The sequence below is a fragment of the Schistocerca americana genome, chromosome 4, assembly GCF_021461395.2.
Source record: "Schistocerca americana isolate TAMUIC-IGC-003095 chromosome 4, iqSchAmer2.1, whole genome shotgun sequence".
Lineage (NCBI taxonomy): Eukaryota > Metazoa > Arthropoda > Insecta > Orthoptera > Acrididae > Schistocerca > Schistocerca americana.
Window position 1 is genome coordinate 650974957 of NC_060122.1, and position 17288 is coordinate 650992244.

The 17288-nt window shown below is 40.8% G+C and overlaps 1 protein-coding gene across 5 annotated transcripts in view; it reads left to right on the plus strand.

Moving 5' to 3' along the window:
- LOC124613193 (signal transducer and activator of transcription 5B) overlaps positions 1-17288 on the plus strand; it is a 146501-nt gene that overhangs the window by 82448 nt on the left and 46765 nt on the right. For all 5 annotated transcript variants that reach the window (XM_047141849.1, XM_047141848.1, XM_047141853.1 and 2 more), the window contains one exon: positions 10584-10708. In XM_047141849.1, the coding sequence (XP_046997805.1) occupies positions 10584-10708 (125 nt within the window). The remainder of the gene's footprint in view (positions 1-10583; positions 10709-17288) is intronic.

Below are 17288 nucleotides of genomic sequence, written 5' to 3' on the forward strand. Positions count from 1 at the left end.
TCAGCGTCCCCTGAGGACCTGGATCTCACTGATGCCTCATCAACAATAGGAATGGATACAAATACTCAGTTGGTGGTGGCAGGTGATCCTGAGGTGTAACCTGCCTCCTTGCGTGCTTCATGCCTTCCCATACTCATGATAACGTCATCCTCCAGTGGAATTGCTGTCGCTTTTTCCACCACCTGGCTGAGCTACGCAGCTGTTCAGCTTTACACCTGCTTTGCATTGCCCACCAGGAAACCTGGTTCCCGGCAATGCCGACCCCTGTCCTTCGTTTCTGTAGAGGATATTAAAAGAACTATAGCGACTATAATAGAGTGTCAGAGGGAGTTTGTGTCTATGTCCTGAACTCAGTATGCATTGAACCTGTGCCCCTTCAAACCCCTCTTGAAGCTGTGGCTGTCAGAATAAGGACGGCACAGGAAATAACTGTCTGCAATGTATATCTTCCTCCAGATGGTGCATATCCCTGAATGCATTGGCTGCACTGATTCATCAACTCCCTAAACCTTTCCTACTTTTGGGAGATTTTAACACTCATAACCCCTTGTGGGGTGGTACTGTGTTCGACTTCTGCCTCTTAAATACTGGGGTCCCCACACATTTCAGTCTGGCTCATGGCGTGTACTTGGCCATTGATTTATCCCTCTGCAGCCCAGGACTTCTCCCATCTGTCCACTGGAGAGCCCACGATGACTTGTGTGGTAGTGACCACTTTCCCATCTTCTTGTCACTTCCCCAGTGCCATTCCCCCGGACGTTTACCGAGATGGGCTTTAACCAAGGCAGACTGGGAAGCTTTCACCTCTGTTGTCACCGTTGAATCTCCCTCACATGGTACTATTGATGTGGTAGTTGAGCAGGTCACTAGAATGGTCATTTCTGTGGCAGAAAACACGATCCCTTGTTCTTTAGGGTGCACCCGACGAAAGTCAGTACCTTGGTGGTCGCCAGAAATCACTGAGGCCATTAAAGAGCATCGGCGAGCTCTACAGCAATACAAGCATCACCCTTCCCTAGAGAGCACCTTAGCTTTTAAATGGCTCCGTGCCCGCATTCGGCAGCTAATAGAAAGGTGGAGACAGGAGTGTTGGGAGCGGTACGTCTCGACCATTGGGTGCCATACGTCATCTTCCCAAGTCTGATGAAGATCAGATGTGTTTGTGGATACCAGACCACAACAGGTGTTACTGGCAATAACATCAATGGCGTGTTATCTACCGATGCAAACGCAATTGCCGAGCACTTTGCTGAGCACTGTGTTGAGCCTGCGCGTCCGAGAATTATCACCCAGCATTTCGCATCCTCAAACGATGGATGGAAAGGAAAGCCCTCTCGTTTGCTGAACATCACAGTGCTCCATTTACAGAGTGGGAGCTCCTCAGCGTCCTTGCACATTGCCCCGACACAGCTCGTGGTCCAGATTTGATCCACAGTCAGATGGTCAAACATCTCTCGTCCGACTACAAGTGACATCTCCTCATCTTCAACCGGATCTGGTGCGATGGCTTCTTTCCATTGCAATGGCAGGAGAGCACCATCATTCCAGTGCTCAGACCTGGTAAAAACCCGCTTGATGTGGATAGCTATCGGCCTATCAGCCTCACCAATGTTATTTGTAAGCTGTTAGAATGTATGGTAAGTCGGCGATTGTGTTTGGTCCTCGAGTCACATGGCCTACTGGCTCCAGGCCAGGGCGGTTTCCGCCAGGGTCGCTCTACCATTGATAATCTAGTTTCCCTCAAGTCTGCCATCCGAACAGCCTTTTCCAGATGCCAACACCTGGTTGCTGTCTTTTTTGATTTACGAAAAGCTTACAACACGACCTGGCGACGTCGTATCTTTGCCACATTATATGAGTGGGATCTCTGGGGCCCGTTCCTGATTTTTATCCAAAATTTCATATCGCTCCATACTTTCCATGTCCAAGTTGGTGCCCCCCATATCCAGGAGAATGAGGTCCTGCAGGGCTCTGTATTCAGTGTATCTCTATTTTTAGTGTCCATTAATGGTCTAGCAGCAGCTGTCAGGCCGTCGGTCTCACCTTCTTTGTATGCAGACGACTTCTGCATTTTGTACTGCTCCACCAGTACTGGTGTTGCTGAGCAGCGCCTACAGGGAGCCATTCACAAGACGCAGTCTTGGGCACTAGCCCATGGCTTCCAGTTTTCAGCCATGATGTCGTGTGTCATGCACTTCTATTGGTGTCATACCATTCATCCGGAACCAAAATTTTACCTTAATGGCATTCCACTCACTGTAGTGGAGATATGTCGATTCTAGTGGCAACAGGAGCTTTTAGGACAAGTCCGGTGACCAGCGTCCTGGTGGAGGCCGGAGTCCCTCCATTGAAGGTTAGGCGCGCACAACTGCTTGCCAGTTACGTTGCACACATTCGTAGTTCTCCTGAGCATCTGAATTACGGTCTCCTTTTCCCGTCCACAGCAGTTCATCTCGCACATTGGAGGCCCAGGTCAGGGCTTACGATTGCAGTTCGCGTCCGATCTCTTCTGTTTGAAGTGGTATCCTTGCCTTTACCACCTATACTTGATGTCCATTCATGTACACCACCATGGTGTACACTGAGGCCGAAGCTTCACCTGGCACTAAGGACTCTAGTTAACCCCCATTGCTCTCCGCTGTCACTTCCTATTGATTCTTGACATGTAGGGACCATGAAGTGGTTTACGCTGACGGCTCTATGAATGGTGGTCACGTTAGCTTCGCGTATGTTCATGGATGACATATGGAATAGCACCCCTTGTCATATGGCTGCAGTGTTTTCACTGCAGAGCTGGCGGCCATTTTTTGTGCTCTTGAGCACATCCGCTCATGCCCTGGTGAGTCATTTCTTCTCTGTGCTGACTCCTTGAACAGCTTACAAGCTATCGATCAGTGCTACCCCCACCATCCTTTGGTAACAATCATCCAGCATCTATGCCCTGGAATGGTCCAGTCATTCCGTAGCATTTGTGTGGACCCCAGGCCACGTCGAAATCCCAGGAAATGAACTTGCAGACAGGCTGGCCAAACAGGCTACATGGAAACCACTTCTGGAGATTGGCATCCCTGTAACTGACCTGCAGTCATTATTACTCCACAAGGTCTTTCAGCTTTGGGAGACGGAATGGCATAATCTCAGTATGCACAACAAACTGCGTGCCCTTAAGAAGACTATGAATGTGTGGAAGACCTCCATGTGGGCCTCTCGCAGGGACTCTGTTGTTTTCTGCTGGCTCCGCATTGGCCATATGTGGCTAACACATGGCTACCTCCTCCGTCGCAAGGATGCACTTCGGTGTCACTGTGGCTCACATATGACTGTCGTCCACATCGTGCTGGACTGACCACTGTTAGCCACTCTGCGGCAGACTTTTAACCTTCCCAGCACCTCACCTTCAGTATTGGGTGACAATGCCTCAACAGCAGATTTAGTTTTACGTTTTTTGTGAGAGGGTTTTTTATCATACCACCTGAGGGTGGGCATTTAGCCTTCTCTCTGAGGTCGCCAACCTCGTCTTCTTCCCTACGCGTGTTCACCTAGCCTTGTATTTTTGTGGTGGACATTTTAATGTGTTGCCGAGTAGCTGAGTAGTTGGCTCATCCTCTTTTATTATTGTGATCAGCCAGGCCAGATGATCTGCTCTATGGTTTTAATACCTTCTTCTACTTTTCCTTGTGGAGTATGTTTTCCCTGTTTTTTGTTCGTTCCATTCGTTTTCTTTTTAGGTGTGGTGTTGGGTGTTTTTATACCTTGAGCCTTGCTTGCACCGGGAAAAAGGAACTGATGGCCCTGTAGTTTGGTCCCAAACCAATCAACCCTCCAAGAGCTAAAAAACAAAACATGTCAGTTGAAGTTGCCATGAAAATAAAGTTCATAGATATTAAACACCAGGTGAACATAGATATTAAACTTAAAAATTGGTCTGTAAAATACGCTGATTTTTATTACAACTAAGGTTTTTTTTTCCAGAGTAGTTTTCAGTAAATCATTGCCTTTCCTTTGGCAATGGATATTTTTGGTTGTGTGTTTATAGACTTCGAATTGATGAGTTTTATAGTTATAAATGTGTTTTGAATAGGGTGTTTGAATGTTTTCTGGAAATTGTCTTGAATGATTAATTATGCCAGTTTACGCTCCTAACATGCTTTTTTCCCTCGTGAATTTCAGTATGCTTCTATAAAAATGGAAAATCAAATTCAAATATTTGAAAGCCCACTAAAATGCTCCATTCAAGTCCTGTGTTGTCACTGGCTAATTCACTGCTCTTGCTGTCATAGAGCTCATTCACAGTGATGTCTTTTTTGAATTTACGTTTCGGAAAAGGGTTACAAATGGTGTATAGTATCGTACCGTACAAACACATCTGTAAAAACTCCTGAAAAGTTGTTTTGAGTGTTCCAGAGAATGAGAAGGTGCATAAAATGTAGTTGCACAGTGCCAGCAGATTGCCACCACATCACCGCACAAGCTCACAAATTTAATTAAAAATGTGTTGCACTATGAAGTTGACATTAATTTACCTTTGAGATATGTTTTCCCAATTTCCAAGGAAGCATAGCTTCATTCAGTGAAATTAAACTATTAGTGAAAATTGTCAAACCTACCTACATTATTTTGTAGCTTAGTTTTTAGAGCGGTAGACCGTTGAATGGTGTTCAGAGATCCCTGGTTTGAATCCAACCCGAAAGAATATTTTAACTTATTTGTAAAACGACTCAACAGTCCTGTCATGTGAAAACCAAATCACAATTATAAAACTATACCACACCGATCAGAAACATAATGTTATTGTGTTTTCCTTGCTGTTTACATGCGCTTACAATGGCAAATGTTGTTCGCACATTTCGTGATATTTTATAGTTAATGTGAACAAACACTTTTTACTTTATTAGAAACAATGTCCTTTTCATCTTCATACTATCCAACTAGGATCGTTATTGTATAAACTTTTGAAGTTTCACCGTCTTGCTTAAAGATGAAGTAAATCTGCCACAGACACTGATGTTAGTTTGCGCCCACAAACATCACAGCTTTCACGTTTATGGTAATGCATGTTGTACATGCTTTATATATCTCTGTATGGAAATCTAAGCGTCAGACACTTCATTTTTCTGTGGGAGTACGGTTATATCTTCACTATTAGCATTATTTCCAAAGAAGTGAATTGTTTGTTTGCAAAGTAAATTAATTTTTCCTCTGTTGTCCATTTCTCAGACTAGGATTAATGTGAAGCTATATATAAAATATATCACCATCGAAACAACTATTACAATCAGTTCTTGCAAACGCTATTCTCGTGTTTTGTGTAAAATTTTTAAAAATATATGACCCTTCCAGGAATCGAACGCACAACCTCTTTAGTTTCTATTCATTACGCCAGCAAGTGCATGTTCGGCACATTGTCTCTGCTAAGTGTCTTCTATAGAGGAAATCAGCACTGAGGTTTGCCAAGAATAATTTTATTGTGCTTTTGGTCATAGCAAGAAACAGTGTAGGTAGTGCAGTGGTGCCAGTTGAGTCTATCAGTAGATCGGGTTTGACTAGGCATGGCCTACACCTCAATAAGTATGGGAGGGGGAGGCTGGCAAAGCTTATAGGTGTCAGTGTGATGGGTAGTGGTGGGATCACTCATGGAAAAATTCCTGTAGTAATTGGTGTTAGAGCTGCACCTTTTCAGATTGAAGTCAGCTGATAAGTATACCTGCTTAAAGGAAGTCCCTCTAACTAAGGGCTCACATTCAGATGATGTCATGTTTCCAAGCAGAGAAGAAATTAGCATATTTCATCAAAATATAAGAGGTGTTAGAGATAAAGTTAGTGAACTGCTTATAGTTGTTGACTCTGTAATTATTGGTATATTGGAGCACCACTTAAATAATTTGACAATTCAGAGACTTCCTTTACCAGGATATAGATTAGCTGGCTATTTTTCAAGGAGTTCTGTGTGGCGTGGGGGAGTGGCCATGTACGTAAAAAAACAGTATTCCATTTGAGTCCATAGACATATCATGGCACTGCACTGAACAGATATTTGAATGTTGTGCAGGGGAAGTTGAATTTAGTGAAACTAAACTTCTAATTTTTGTTGTTTGTAGGTCCCCTAACTCTTGACTTCAGAGCATTTCTGCTCAAGCTATAGAGGTTTCTTGATTCACTTTATGGGAAGTACCAGAAATTAGTTATATGTGGTGACTTCAATATAAATTTTGTTTATGATGTTGCAAGAAAAATGATCTTGGTAGATCTCCTACATTCATATGATCTGATGCGGACTCTGTTTTTTCCAACTAGGATGCAGGGGAACAGTAGCAAAGCCATAGACAATAATTTTTATTCATTCTTCATTTCAATTTGGGCATTCTGTTAGTAAAAAGGTGAATGGCTTTTCAAACCACAATGTACAAATTTTAACACTAAAAGGCTTTTGTACTCAAACAAATGTCACATATAATTACAAACTATTAGGAAAGTTAATCCAGCAGCAATAGAGAGTTTTTCAAACCTTATCAAGGAACAAGAGTGGCAGGATTTTTATAGTGCCGATAACATAGATGACAAATATAATGCTTTCCTTAACGCATTTCTCATGCTCTTTGAGTATTTCTTCCCATTAGAACATTCTAAATGGGGTACTAGTAGTAAAAGGCAGCCTGGGTGGCTGACTAGTGGGATAAGGATATTATGTGGAAGAAAAGGGGAATTATGTCAAACTGTTAGAAGTAGTCACAATCAAGCTACAGTAGCCCGTTACAAACAGTACTGTAAGGTGCTTAAAAATGTTATTAGGAAGGCAAAGAGTATGTGGTACACAAATAAAATAGCTAATTCATAGAATGAAATTAAACCCATATGGTCAGTTGTGAAGGAATAGTCTAGTGAGCACAAGGGTGACGATATAAAGTCAGTTCGTAGTAAAAACATTTCTGTTACTGATCAGTTAGTTATATGTACAATACTTAACAATATTTTCTGAACATTGTTGGCGAATTAAATAAAAATTAACTTTCTCCAGGGAATCGTGTATGTCTCTTGGCAAATGACTTTCGAGATTGTCTGAAATGCTCCTCTGTGATACAGACAAGGGGGAGATTGAATCAACAATTAAATCACTAAAGGCTCTCATGGATATGATGGAGTTCCTAGCAGAATATTGAAGTATTGTGCTACACATTTTAGCACTGTATTTACCCATATTTGTAATTTTTTCTTTAGGAATGGTCAGTTTCCTGAATGATCAAAGTACTCAGTAGAAAAGCTGCCTTATAAAAAGGGAGAAAGGAATAACCTAGACAGTTTTAGATCTACTTCTATACCATCAGTGTTTGCTAAAGTTATTGAAGAGGCTGTGTATGTAAGGATAAGTGATCATTTTATATCACCCGATTTGCTATCAAATGTACAGTTCGCCTTTAGAAGTTGTTTAACATCTGAAAATGCTATATTCTCTTTTGTCTGTGATGTACTGGATGGGTTAAAAAAAAGGTTTCGAATGCTGGGCATATTTTTTGATTTAACTAAGCTGTTTCAATGTGTTGTTCACAAAATATTGCTCCAGAAGTTGGACCATTACAGAATACGAGGATTAGCTCACAATTGGTTCACCTCTTACTTTAGCATCAGACAGCAAAAGGTCATTATTCACAGTGTAGTGTAGAGATTGGCTGTGATCTGGGGTCTGAGTGGGGTACAGTCAAATGGGGGGGGGGGGGGGGGGGCAGGGATCAGTGTTGGGGCCACTCCTGTTCCTTATTTGGATAAATGATACACCCTCAAGTATTACGGGTAACTCTAAAATATTTCTGTTTGCTGATAACACTAGCTTGGTAGTAAAGGAAGTTGTGTGAAAAAACCTGACACTATAATTTCACGGAATGGGCATATGATTAGTGAAGCTGAACAGTTTGAATTTCTAGGTGTTCACATAGATAGTAAACTGTAGTGGAAAGCCCACATTCAGGATCTTGTTCAAAGACTTAATGCTGCCATTTTTACTATTTGAACGGTTTCTGAAGTAAGTTATAGTTTGACACCAAAAGTTCTACTTTGCTTATTTTCATTCGTATATGTCGTTTGGTATTATATTTTGGGGTAACTCTTCCCATTCTAAAAGGATATTTTTGGCTCAGAAATGGGCAGTTCGAGCAATAAATGGTGTAAGTTCGTGAACCTCTTGTTGACCCCTTTCACAAGTCTGGGTATTTTGACATTGGCCCCTCTCTCTCTCTCTCTCTCTCTCTCTCTCTCTCTCTCTCTCTCTCTCTCTCTCTCTATATATATATATATATATATATATATATATATATATATATATATATATAATGGAAGGAAACATTCCACGTGGGAAAAATTATATATAAAAACAAAGATGAGGTGACTTACCGAACAAAAGCGCTGGCAGGTCGATAGACACACAAACAAACTGTTTGTGTGTCTATCGACCTGCCAGCGCTTTTGTTCGGTAAGTCACCTCATCTTTGTTTTTATATATATATATATATATATATATATATATATATTCTGCTTGTGTCTTTATATGTGTGGATGGATATGTGTGTGTGTGCGAGTGTATACCCATCCTTTTTTCCCCCTAAGGTAAGTCCTTCCGCTCCCGGGATTGGAATGACTCCTTACCATCTCCCTTAAAACCCACATCCTTTCGTCTTTCCCTCTCCTTCCCTCTTTCCTGATGAGGCAACAGTTTGTTGCGAAGCTTGAATTTTGTGTGTATGTTTGTGTTTGCTTGTGTGTCTATCGACGTGCCAGCGCTTTCGTTTGGTAAGTCACATCATCTTTGTTTATATATATATATATATTCCTTACTATTATTTCTTGTTAACAATATCAGTTTCCTCATGGGTCACTCCTTCTATTCTGTTGAGGATTTCCTTGAAAAATTAAGCTGATTCCTATTGTATTGTTGATTGCTCTTATGGCTTGACTTTTTTCGGGTTCATAAACATTTTATTTTTATCTGTTATTACTTTTACATTGTAATTTCATGTACTGCCACGTTCGCTATGGAACTTGACGTGTAAATAAATAAATAATAAACAAATAAGTGAAGGACTGTCATTCTGCCATCGAGAGAAATCGGTATGATGTGATTCACTGATGACACAGCAGTAGTGATTGCAGAAATTGAACAGAAATATAAGGCAGAACAGTATGCTAGTTGCCCAAATGTTAAATTTGGCCAAGAGTCTCTTGAAGAGATGATGAATTTTGCTACCTTGGAAGTCAAATACAGGAGGAGGAAGATACAATGAGAAGTAGCTGGTACTACACAACACAAAAGAGCTTTTAAAAAAAGCTCATAATGTCTAAAAAATAAATAAATATTGAGAACAGGAAAAGATTCTGGAAAGTTAAATTTGAAGCACAGCTCTGTGTGGGTGTGCAAAATGTGGACCGTGGGGAAGGTAGAAATAAAACAATTAGGAGCCTTTGAAATGTGTGGAAGATTGTATGAGTTGATTGAATAATGAATTAATAAGTTCTGTAAAGAGAAAAGCAGAGGAAAAAATGCCGAATAGGGACCATGAGAGAGACAGAATGGTTGGACACACATTATGACAAAGTCTTGGCTGAAAACTGTAGTTGATAGGATCTTGAAAGGAACGAATTGCAGGGGTAGACATAGGTAGGAGTTGGTTGATGATTCCATTAAAAAAGGCTCTAGCAAAAAGACAGATTGAGTGCATAAAACTAACTCTCTCTCTCTCTCTCTCTCTCTCTCTCTCTCTCTCTCTCTCTCTCTCTCTCTTTCTCTTTGTGTGTGTGTGTGGGGGGGGGGGGGGGGGGGGGGCATTTGCAGGAGGAGAGAGAGAGCATTTGAGTGAGGCTGAACTATATTGTTTATGTGCCTGTCTACCATTCAACGTCTCAACCATATGGCGGGTTAACATTTTACCTTCTGTTATGAAGTGGGCTGTGAATGAGTAAATCATGTTGATTTGATTTGAACATTCTCCTTTATCACTGGTTCAGTTTAATCACAGAATGTGTGAACTATTAAGATTTTTTGATGAAATAGAACATTTCACTTCAAACGCTTACTTTGTTCACTCTCTTAACAGACAAGCTGAAGTCTTGTGAATGGAGCAAGCGTTGTTCAAATCCCTATCTGACTATACAAATTTAAGTTCTCTAAATGTCTCCCTTGAATATGTCATTACCGATTTCTGTGTGTTTGACTGTCTTGATGTCAAAAGGACAATAAACACTAACCATCCTTTCTCTCCTTTTTTCTTTGCTAGACATATAATACAGTCAACATCTAATCTTTCATGAGACATTGATAATTACACTTCCATTGTATATGTTATGGACCTATTTGACAGATTCTTTGCACCCCTTCTCAGTATTTTAATTGTGTTTGCTATGTGTTAGATTATACTGATATATTTAACGGATTTTCCAGTTTTACACACAAAGTCAGTTGAACATTGACCATAGTGCTAAAATGTAAAAATGTGTTTTCATTGTTGCTACAATTATGGTGGCATTTAACATTTACTTATGTTCTCAGAACATGTGTGCTATGTGTTACCTGATGTATTTTTGTTTCTTTTTTATTGTAGAACTATATTAGGTTTTATTCGGAAAAGACAAGCAGAAGAAATGCTTGCTGGACGTCCCAGTGGCACCTTCCTTTTACGCTTCTCAGACTCGGAACTTGGGGGTGTAACAATTGCTTGGGTTGCAGGTAATAATCTATTTTCATAAACAGTTTCCATTTTGGCATTAACTCAAAGATTAAAAACATGTGTACAAAGTCAGATTAAAAAAGAAATTCATGAGAACCCTGAATGCTGAGATAATGGCTTTTGATTATTTTTAGTTAATGTTTGTTCTCATTTCTTTATTGTGACAGTTATTTTGATTTCATTGTATGTATTATTTGCAAAGTGATTTCAGAAATAACTTTAATGAGGTGTGCTTCAGGCAAGTGTAATAAAACCATTAGTGTTCATGCTATATGTAATGACATAGTAGATAATGTTAGTTGCAGTCTTAAGACTTTTTTTTCAGATGGTGCAGTTATCTAGGAGGGAATTGTCGCTGATGTAAGTTTTAGTAATATCCTGTTAAATCTTGAAAAATGTTTCTCTCTCTCTCTCTCTCTCTCTCTCTCTCTCTCTTTCTCTCTCTCTCTCTACATTTACATAGTTATTTTGCAATTCAACTTAATTGCCTGGCAGAGGATTCATAGAACCATTTTCATACCACTTCTCTACTATTCCACTCTCGAATGGAGTGTGGGAAAAAGGAACACCTAAATCTTTCCGTTCAAGCTCTGATTTCTCTTATTTTATTATGATGATCATTTCTCCCTACGTAGATGGGTGTCAACAAAATATTATCGCATTCGGAAGGGAAAGTTGGTGATTGAAATTTTGTAAATAGATCTTGCCACAAAGAAAACCACCTTTGTGTTCTCTCTCTTTGTCTATCTATCTATCTATCTATCTATCTAATCCAGGCTGGAATAACAACAATATGAAAAGGCTAGATTGCCACTCGCCACATATGGGAGACATCAAGTGGCAGTCAGGTACACACAGGTACAATGAAAAAAAGACTGCTAGATATTGGACTAAGTCCTTCATCAGATGTAAAAAAAAAACACGCACACACACACACACACACACACACAAAAAGAGGCCCCAGGGACATGGCCACTGTCGTTGCCAGACACTAAGGCTTGACTGCGTCTGAGAAGAACAGTTGTCTTTGCTTGAGTGGGTAGTGGAGGTGCAGAAGAGATGTGGAATGGGGAAGAGAAGGGAATGCAGTGTCGTGGTGGGGGAAGATGCTAGTGTTACCTGTGGGAACATGCAGAGGCATTATGGAGAACAGATGCATGCTGCTAGGTATGCTATCGGGAAACACTGAATGGGATAAGAGGAGGGCAGAGCGGAGAGGAGAGAAGTAGATAAGGGGAAAGGACTACGCAGGTGCATTGATGGGATAGAAGGCACGTATAGAGTTGAGTGGGAGGAGGCAAGGGTGCCCATACCTTGGGCAAGGGGGGAGGGGGAAGGGTGAAACACATCTCACCCTGCCATACCACCAGCTCTCAAGGATAGGAAAATATATATGAAGGCAGGTGTTTTTCTTTCAAGAAAATTATTTAGAAGTCGGCATTGAGCAAGTTTTAACATGTGTGGAATGGAACCTTTTTATGGGTATTTACAAGTCAACATTCATCTTCGAAAATATTAAAAATACTCCATACCCCCATCCTCCCCCCTCCCCCCCCCCCCTTACTAATTGGGAAGAGGGGAAGGGGATAGGTTGGTGAACGACAGGGACCAGCTAATATCATGAGGTTGGGGGAGGTTAAAGGGAACACACAATATATTTCCAGAATGAATTTTTCACTCTTTATAAGAGGGTGTGTGTTCATATAAAACTTCCTTTCAGATTAAAAGTGTGTGATGGACTGAGAATTAGACTGGGGACCTTTGCCTTTAGTGTGAAAGTGCTGTACCAACTGAGCTACCCAACCACAACTCACAACCCATCCTCACAGCCTTACTTTCACCAGTACCTCATCTCCTACTGTCCAATAAGGATATGTTGCATGGAGAGTTCCTACCTGCATGGTTCTGAAAAGCTGGTGTTGGTGGGAGGAATCCAAATGGCACAGGCTCTGAAGCAATTGTTGATATCAAACACTTGGTGTTGGACGGTGCACTCAGTGACTGGGTCTCCAATTTGGTAGGGCCATTCAAATGGAGATACAGCAGGCACAACATGTGGCACAGAGGTTGGAATTAAGTTGGTAGATTGTAACGGTGGTTTCACAGGCCTTTGATGGAAGTGGGATTTGGCTTTGACAGAACTGGAATAAGTGATAGTGGGAGGATGTGTGGGACAAGTCTTGCATCTAGGTCTATTGTGGAGATATGAGCCATGTGGTAAGATGTTTGGTGCAACAGTGAAATGGGGACTGACAAGGCTATTGCTGAGATTCTGTGGATGGTAGGGTACCACTGTGGGAGGGATGGGGAGGATACTTCTCATTTCAGGCCACGCGGAGAGGTAATTGAAACCCTGGCAGAGAACATGATTCAGTTGCTCTAGTCCTGGGCAGTATTGAGTCACAAGGGAGGTGCTCTTTAGTGGCTGTAGGGACTAGTACATGACAGGGGAGAGAAGGCACAAGAGATCTGTTACAGACCAAGATGGGGAGAACAATTTTGGCTTGTGACGGCCTCAGTGGGACCCTTGGCATATTTGCTGGCTGCTGTGGCCGAGTGGTTCTAGGCACTTCAGTCCGGAACCGCGCTGCTGCTACGGTTGCAGGTTTGAATCCTGCCTCCGGAATGGAAGTGTGTGATGTCCTTAGGTTAGTTAGGTGTAAGTAGTTCTAAGTCTAGGGGACTGATGACCTCAGATGTTAAGACCCATAGTGCTTAGAGCCATTTGAACCTTGACATATCTGGTGAGGTACTATTCATCATTACACATGCGATGACCACAGATGACTAGGCTGTGTGGGAGGGAATTCTTGGTGTGGAATGGGTGACATCACTCCAAGGGAAGTATTGTTGGTAGTAGGTAAGTTTGATGTGGCTAGAGGTACTGATGTCAGGGTTGCCACACGTTCTGGAAATCAAGGAATTTCAAACATGTCAGGGAAATCTGAGAAATTCCAAAAAAAAAAACCTCTGAAAAAATCTTAGTTTTGTTTCAGGAGATGAAGTAGTTTGTTTACTGAGATGTCATGCATCGTCACTGGCTGGGCGCAGCTTAGTATGTGTGCCGCTTCCCTACTCCCTCATTCCTAGTGCTTCTTCCCTTCCTACCACTCCCCTCAGCTTGAGTCAGTGCTGCCACCACTTCTTGCCATTAGCGTAGGAGCTGCTGATGACAGGCAGGGAGCCATGAGGAGTGTTTTGTTTGGATCTGATTCTCAGAGATTGTTGAAGCAGTGGCCGGAGACAGGGGTCATGTGTGCACGAGTTGTGTCTGAGTGATTGCATGAATGTGTGTGTGCTCTCTGTTTCTGACAAAGGCTATGGCTGAAAATTTAGTTCTGGAAGTGTGATCGTCTTTTCTACATGCCTGTGTGTGGCTCAGCGGTCATTATTATGCCGAGTTGCTGCCTTTCCACTTTACTATTGATTCTCAGAGTATTTGTGTGAGTTATTTGTTTCATGGGTTGATAACTGCAGTCTTATTTCATCAACATGGTGTATGTGACACTTGAATAGCTGACCACACAAGTGGATTTCCACAATGGGCCAAAACCGCAGGTCATTTGTGAAGAAGGTATCTCCAACAGATTGGGCCTGCCAGTCTGAAGCCCTTTGTTTCCCACTAATGTACAAGCCCTGCCCATTGGATCTAGTCTCACCAATCTGTCCACAGGCCAGGTCTGTCTGTCTGTATGGTGTAATGCAGTGGATGTTCATGGTTTATCCATGGACCCAGGACAGTGGTGCTCCTTGGCAGGCCAGAGGCCGTGGGCGATGGATTTAAAGAATCGTGACTGTGTCACCACAAGTACATTGTACAGTGTGGCATTTTATATACATTTTATTTATTGTACATTTTGGCTCTTCAGAAATAGTTTTATGTATTAGAAAGTATGGACGATAAGAAGAAGAAAATTGCAGCATTCGCTAGTGGTTTATACGCTGTGTACTCTTCTACTTCGCGAAAGAAAAATCACACTACACAGTGGGTAATAACTGACAATAACGAACATAGTCGAACCAACATCTTATCAGTGGTCACTTACAGTGTTAATGTACACTTCTTTAAAGAGGCCTAATTTTTTCTGAGGTTATTTCTGAAAACAGAAATCTGTCTTGCGACTCCAAGAAAATGTGTGTTTTTGCACCAAATGTGTTTCATTTTATTGAAATTAAATAACAGTGGCCTTAATGAAACACACATACCATTTTGCTTGCTTTCTCCATCTAAAAACAGATCATTACAAAAGATATTGATGTTAGAACTAAGATTTTTGCACAGACAGGGGAGAAATTCGGAAGTCCTTACATATTTTTGAGATCTTAAAATATTTTAGGGGAAAATGCTATGTCTGGGAATCAGGAAAATATCAGGTAATTTCGTTTGTGAAAACTCGTGGCAACCCTGGATGTAGTCGTCCTGGAGGTGGAGGTCGACGTTGAGGAAGATTGCTTATTGGGCTGAGGAGGTGTTGAGGTTTTGGAGAAATGGGGATAAGGTGTACTCACTCTAAGTCCAGATCATTAAGATGTAATTCAGTGAATCTGAATGAAGAGAGATGTTTGGGATCCTGGGTGGTTAGGAATGATTTCTCTAGAAGGCCCATGAACATGTTGGCAAAGGATTTAGCTATGTGTGTGCCCATTTCTGTACCATTAATTTCTTTGTAGGTGATGCCTTCAAAGGAGAAGTAATAGTGAGGATATACACACAGTGCACCAATAAGTAATGAGACAGCTAGCATTACTGAGAAATTTATTTTAGTTTCGGAGTTACATGGATTCAAGATAATAGGCATTTGACTGTTTTCTGAAAATCCTCTTAAATGGTTAATTATGTCATTTTATACTCATAACATGCTTTTTTCCCTTATGCTCCTACTGTCGTAAAGCTTATTCACAGTGATATCTTGTTTTGGAATTTACGTTTCAGAAAGTGGGTTGCAAATGATTTGTAGTACCACAGCGTATCACAGTATGGATTGCAAATGGTGTGTAGTGCCACATTGTACAAAAAGAAAATCTATAAAAACTAATGAATAATTATTTTTGTGTGTTCCAAAGAATGAGAAGATGCATAAAATGTGGTTGCAGCTCACTCAACAAGTTCTAAATGAGATAGTGGTCACTACTTGTATTTATTTCTGTGAGGATGTTTACCATTAGTAAACTCTTCATCTGACCATACTGTCCCTTGCATCATAAATGTAGTGTGTTGGACCCATCATGCTGAGTTCACAAGATCAATCCTCATTTGGAGTTTAAAAAAAAAATTTTCTTTTGTTCTCTTCACTTCATGTTGCCATCCTCTTAAGTTTACTTAAGTTAGGTAAGAGGTTTAAATGATATATCCTATTACATTTTAATATCTCATTTCATTTGTTAGCTTCATTTTACACCTGATCAATCAGAGATGGTGATAAGAAACTATTTTTCCTGCCCAGTTCTGAAGAATCTGAGAAATCTTTAAAAATTTCCAACCACATTATTCTTCCCAAACAATTCACTGAAAACAATAATTTGCCACTTCCAGCTGTCTCCACTGAGCCTGTTGTAAAGCTGTATGATCTTGACAAAGAGAAAAATTGGACATTGCTTGGAACCTACGAGGAGAGATCTGAGCCTGTTGTAAAGCTGTATGATCTTGACAAAGAGAAAAATTGGACATTGCTTGGAACCTACGAGGAGAGATGATAATACCATGGCATTACAGTACTATGAAAGTTAGCCTCACTTAAGCACTGTTAAATTGTAGTGTTTCAGCAGCAGGTAAATATGCAGTAGAACAATAGATCCTTTAACGTTCCACTGCACTAACTGCATATTTTATAGACATAATTTACCAGTGTCTTCAGTTAATGATCTGGAGGAACAAAAAACAGCAATTTGTAAAGTTGTTGAAGGAAGACATGATGGTGCTATGCAGTTCCCCACTAGTGTTATAACACTGTCTGAAAATTTTAAAATTGAGAAAAGAGGTACGTGGAAAACAGAAGTAATTCTGGCATCAATCACAGCAGTTAACAATCAGAATTATATTTTGAATGAAACAGTTTACACTGTGTTTTATTGTGCAGGCATTCACAAGTTGCTCTGGAAAATCTTTACAGCATGGTCTGAGCAATTAATTCCCCTTATTTTCTGTGATCACTGAAGAGGTTTTCCAGGGCAACATGGGAAAGCCTGCACAATAAAACACAGTGAAAACGTTTTCATTCAGAAGATAATTGTGACTTAATTGCTGTGGTTGTTGTTGGAACTACTACTGTTTTCCAGGTACCACTTTTCTTAATTTTCAGATTTTTGGACAGTGTAATAATGCTAGTGGGGAACTGCAGTGCATCATTGTGTTTGTCATCAACAACTTTACAAATTGCAATTCTTTTGTTACTCCAGGTCATTAACTCAAAGCAGTGGAAAGTTATGTCCATAAAATATGCAGTTGACGCAGCAGAACCTTAACGTAGGTTCCAAGCAGTGCCCTATTTTTCTCTTTGTCAGAATCATACAGCTTCACAACAGGTCAATGGAAACAGTTGGTAGTGAACAAATTATTATCTTCAGTGATTTGCTTGGGAA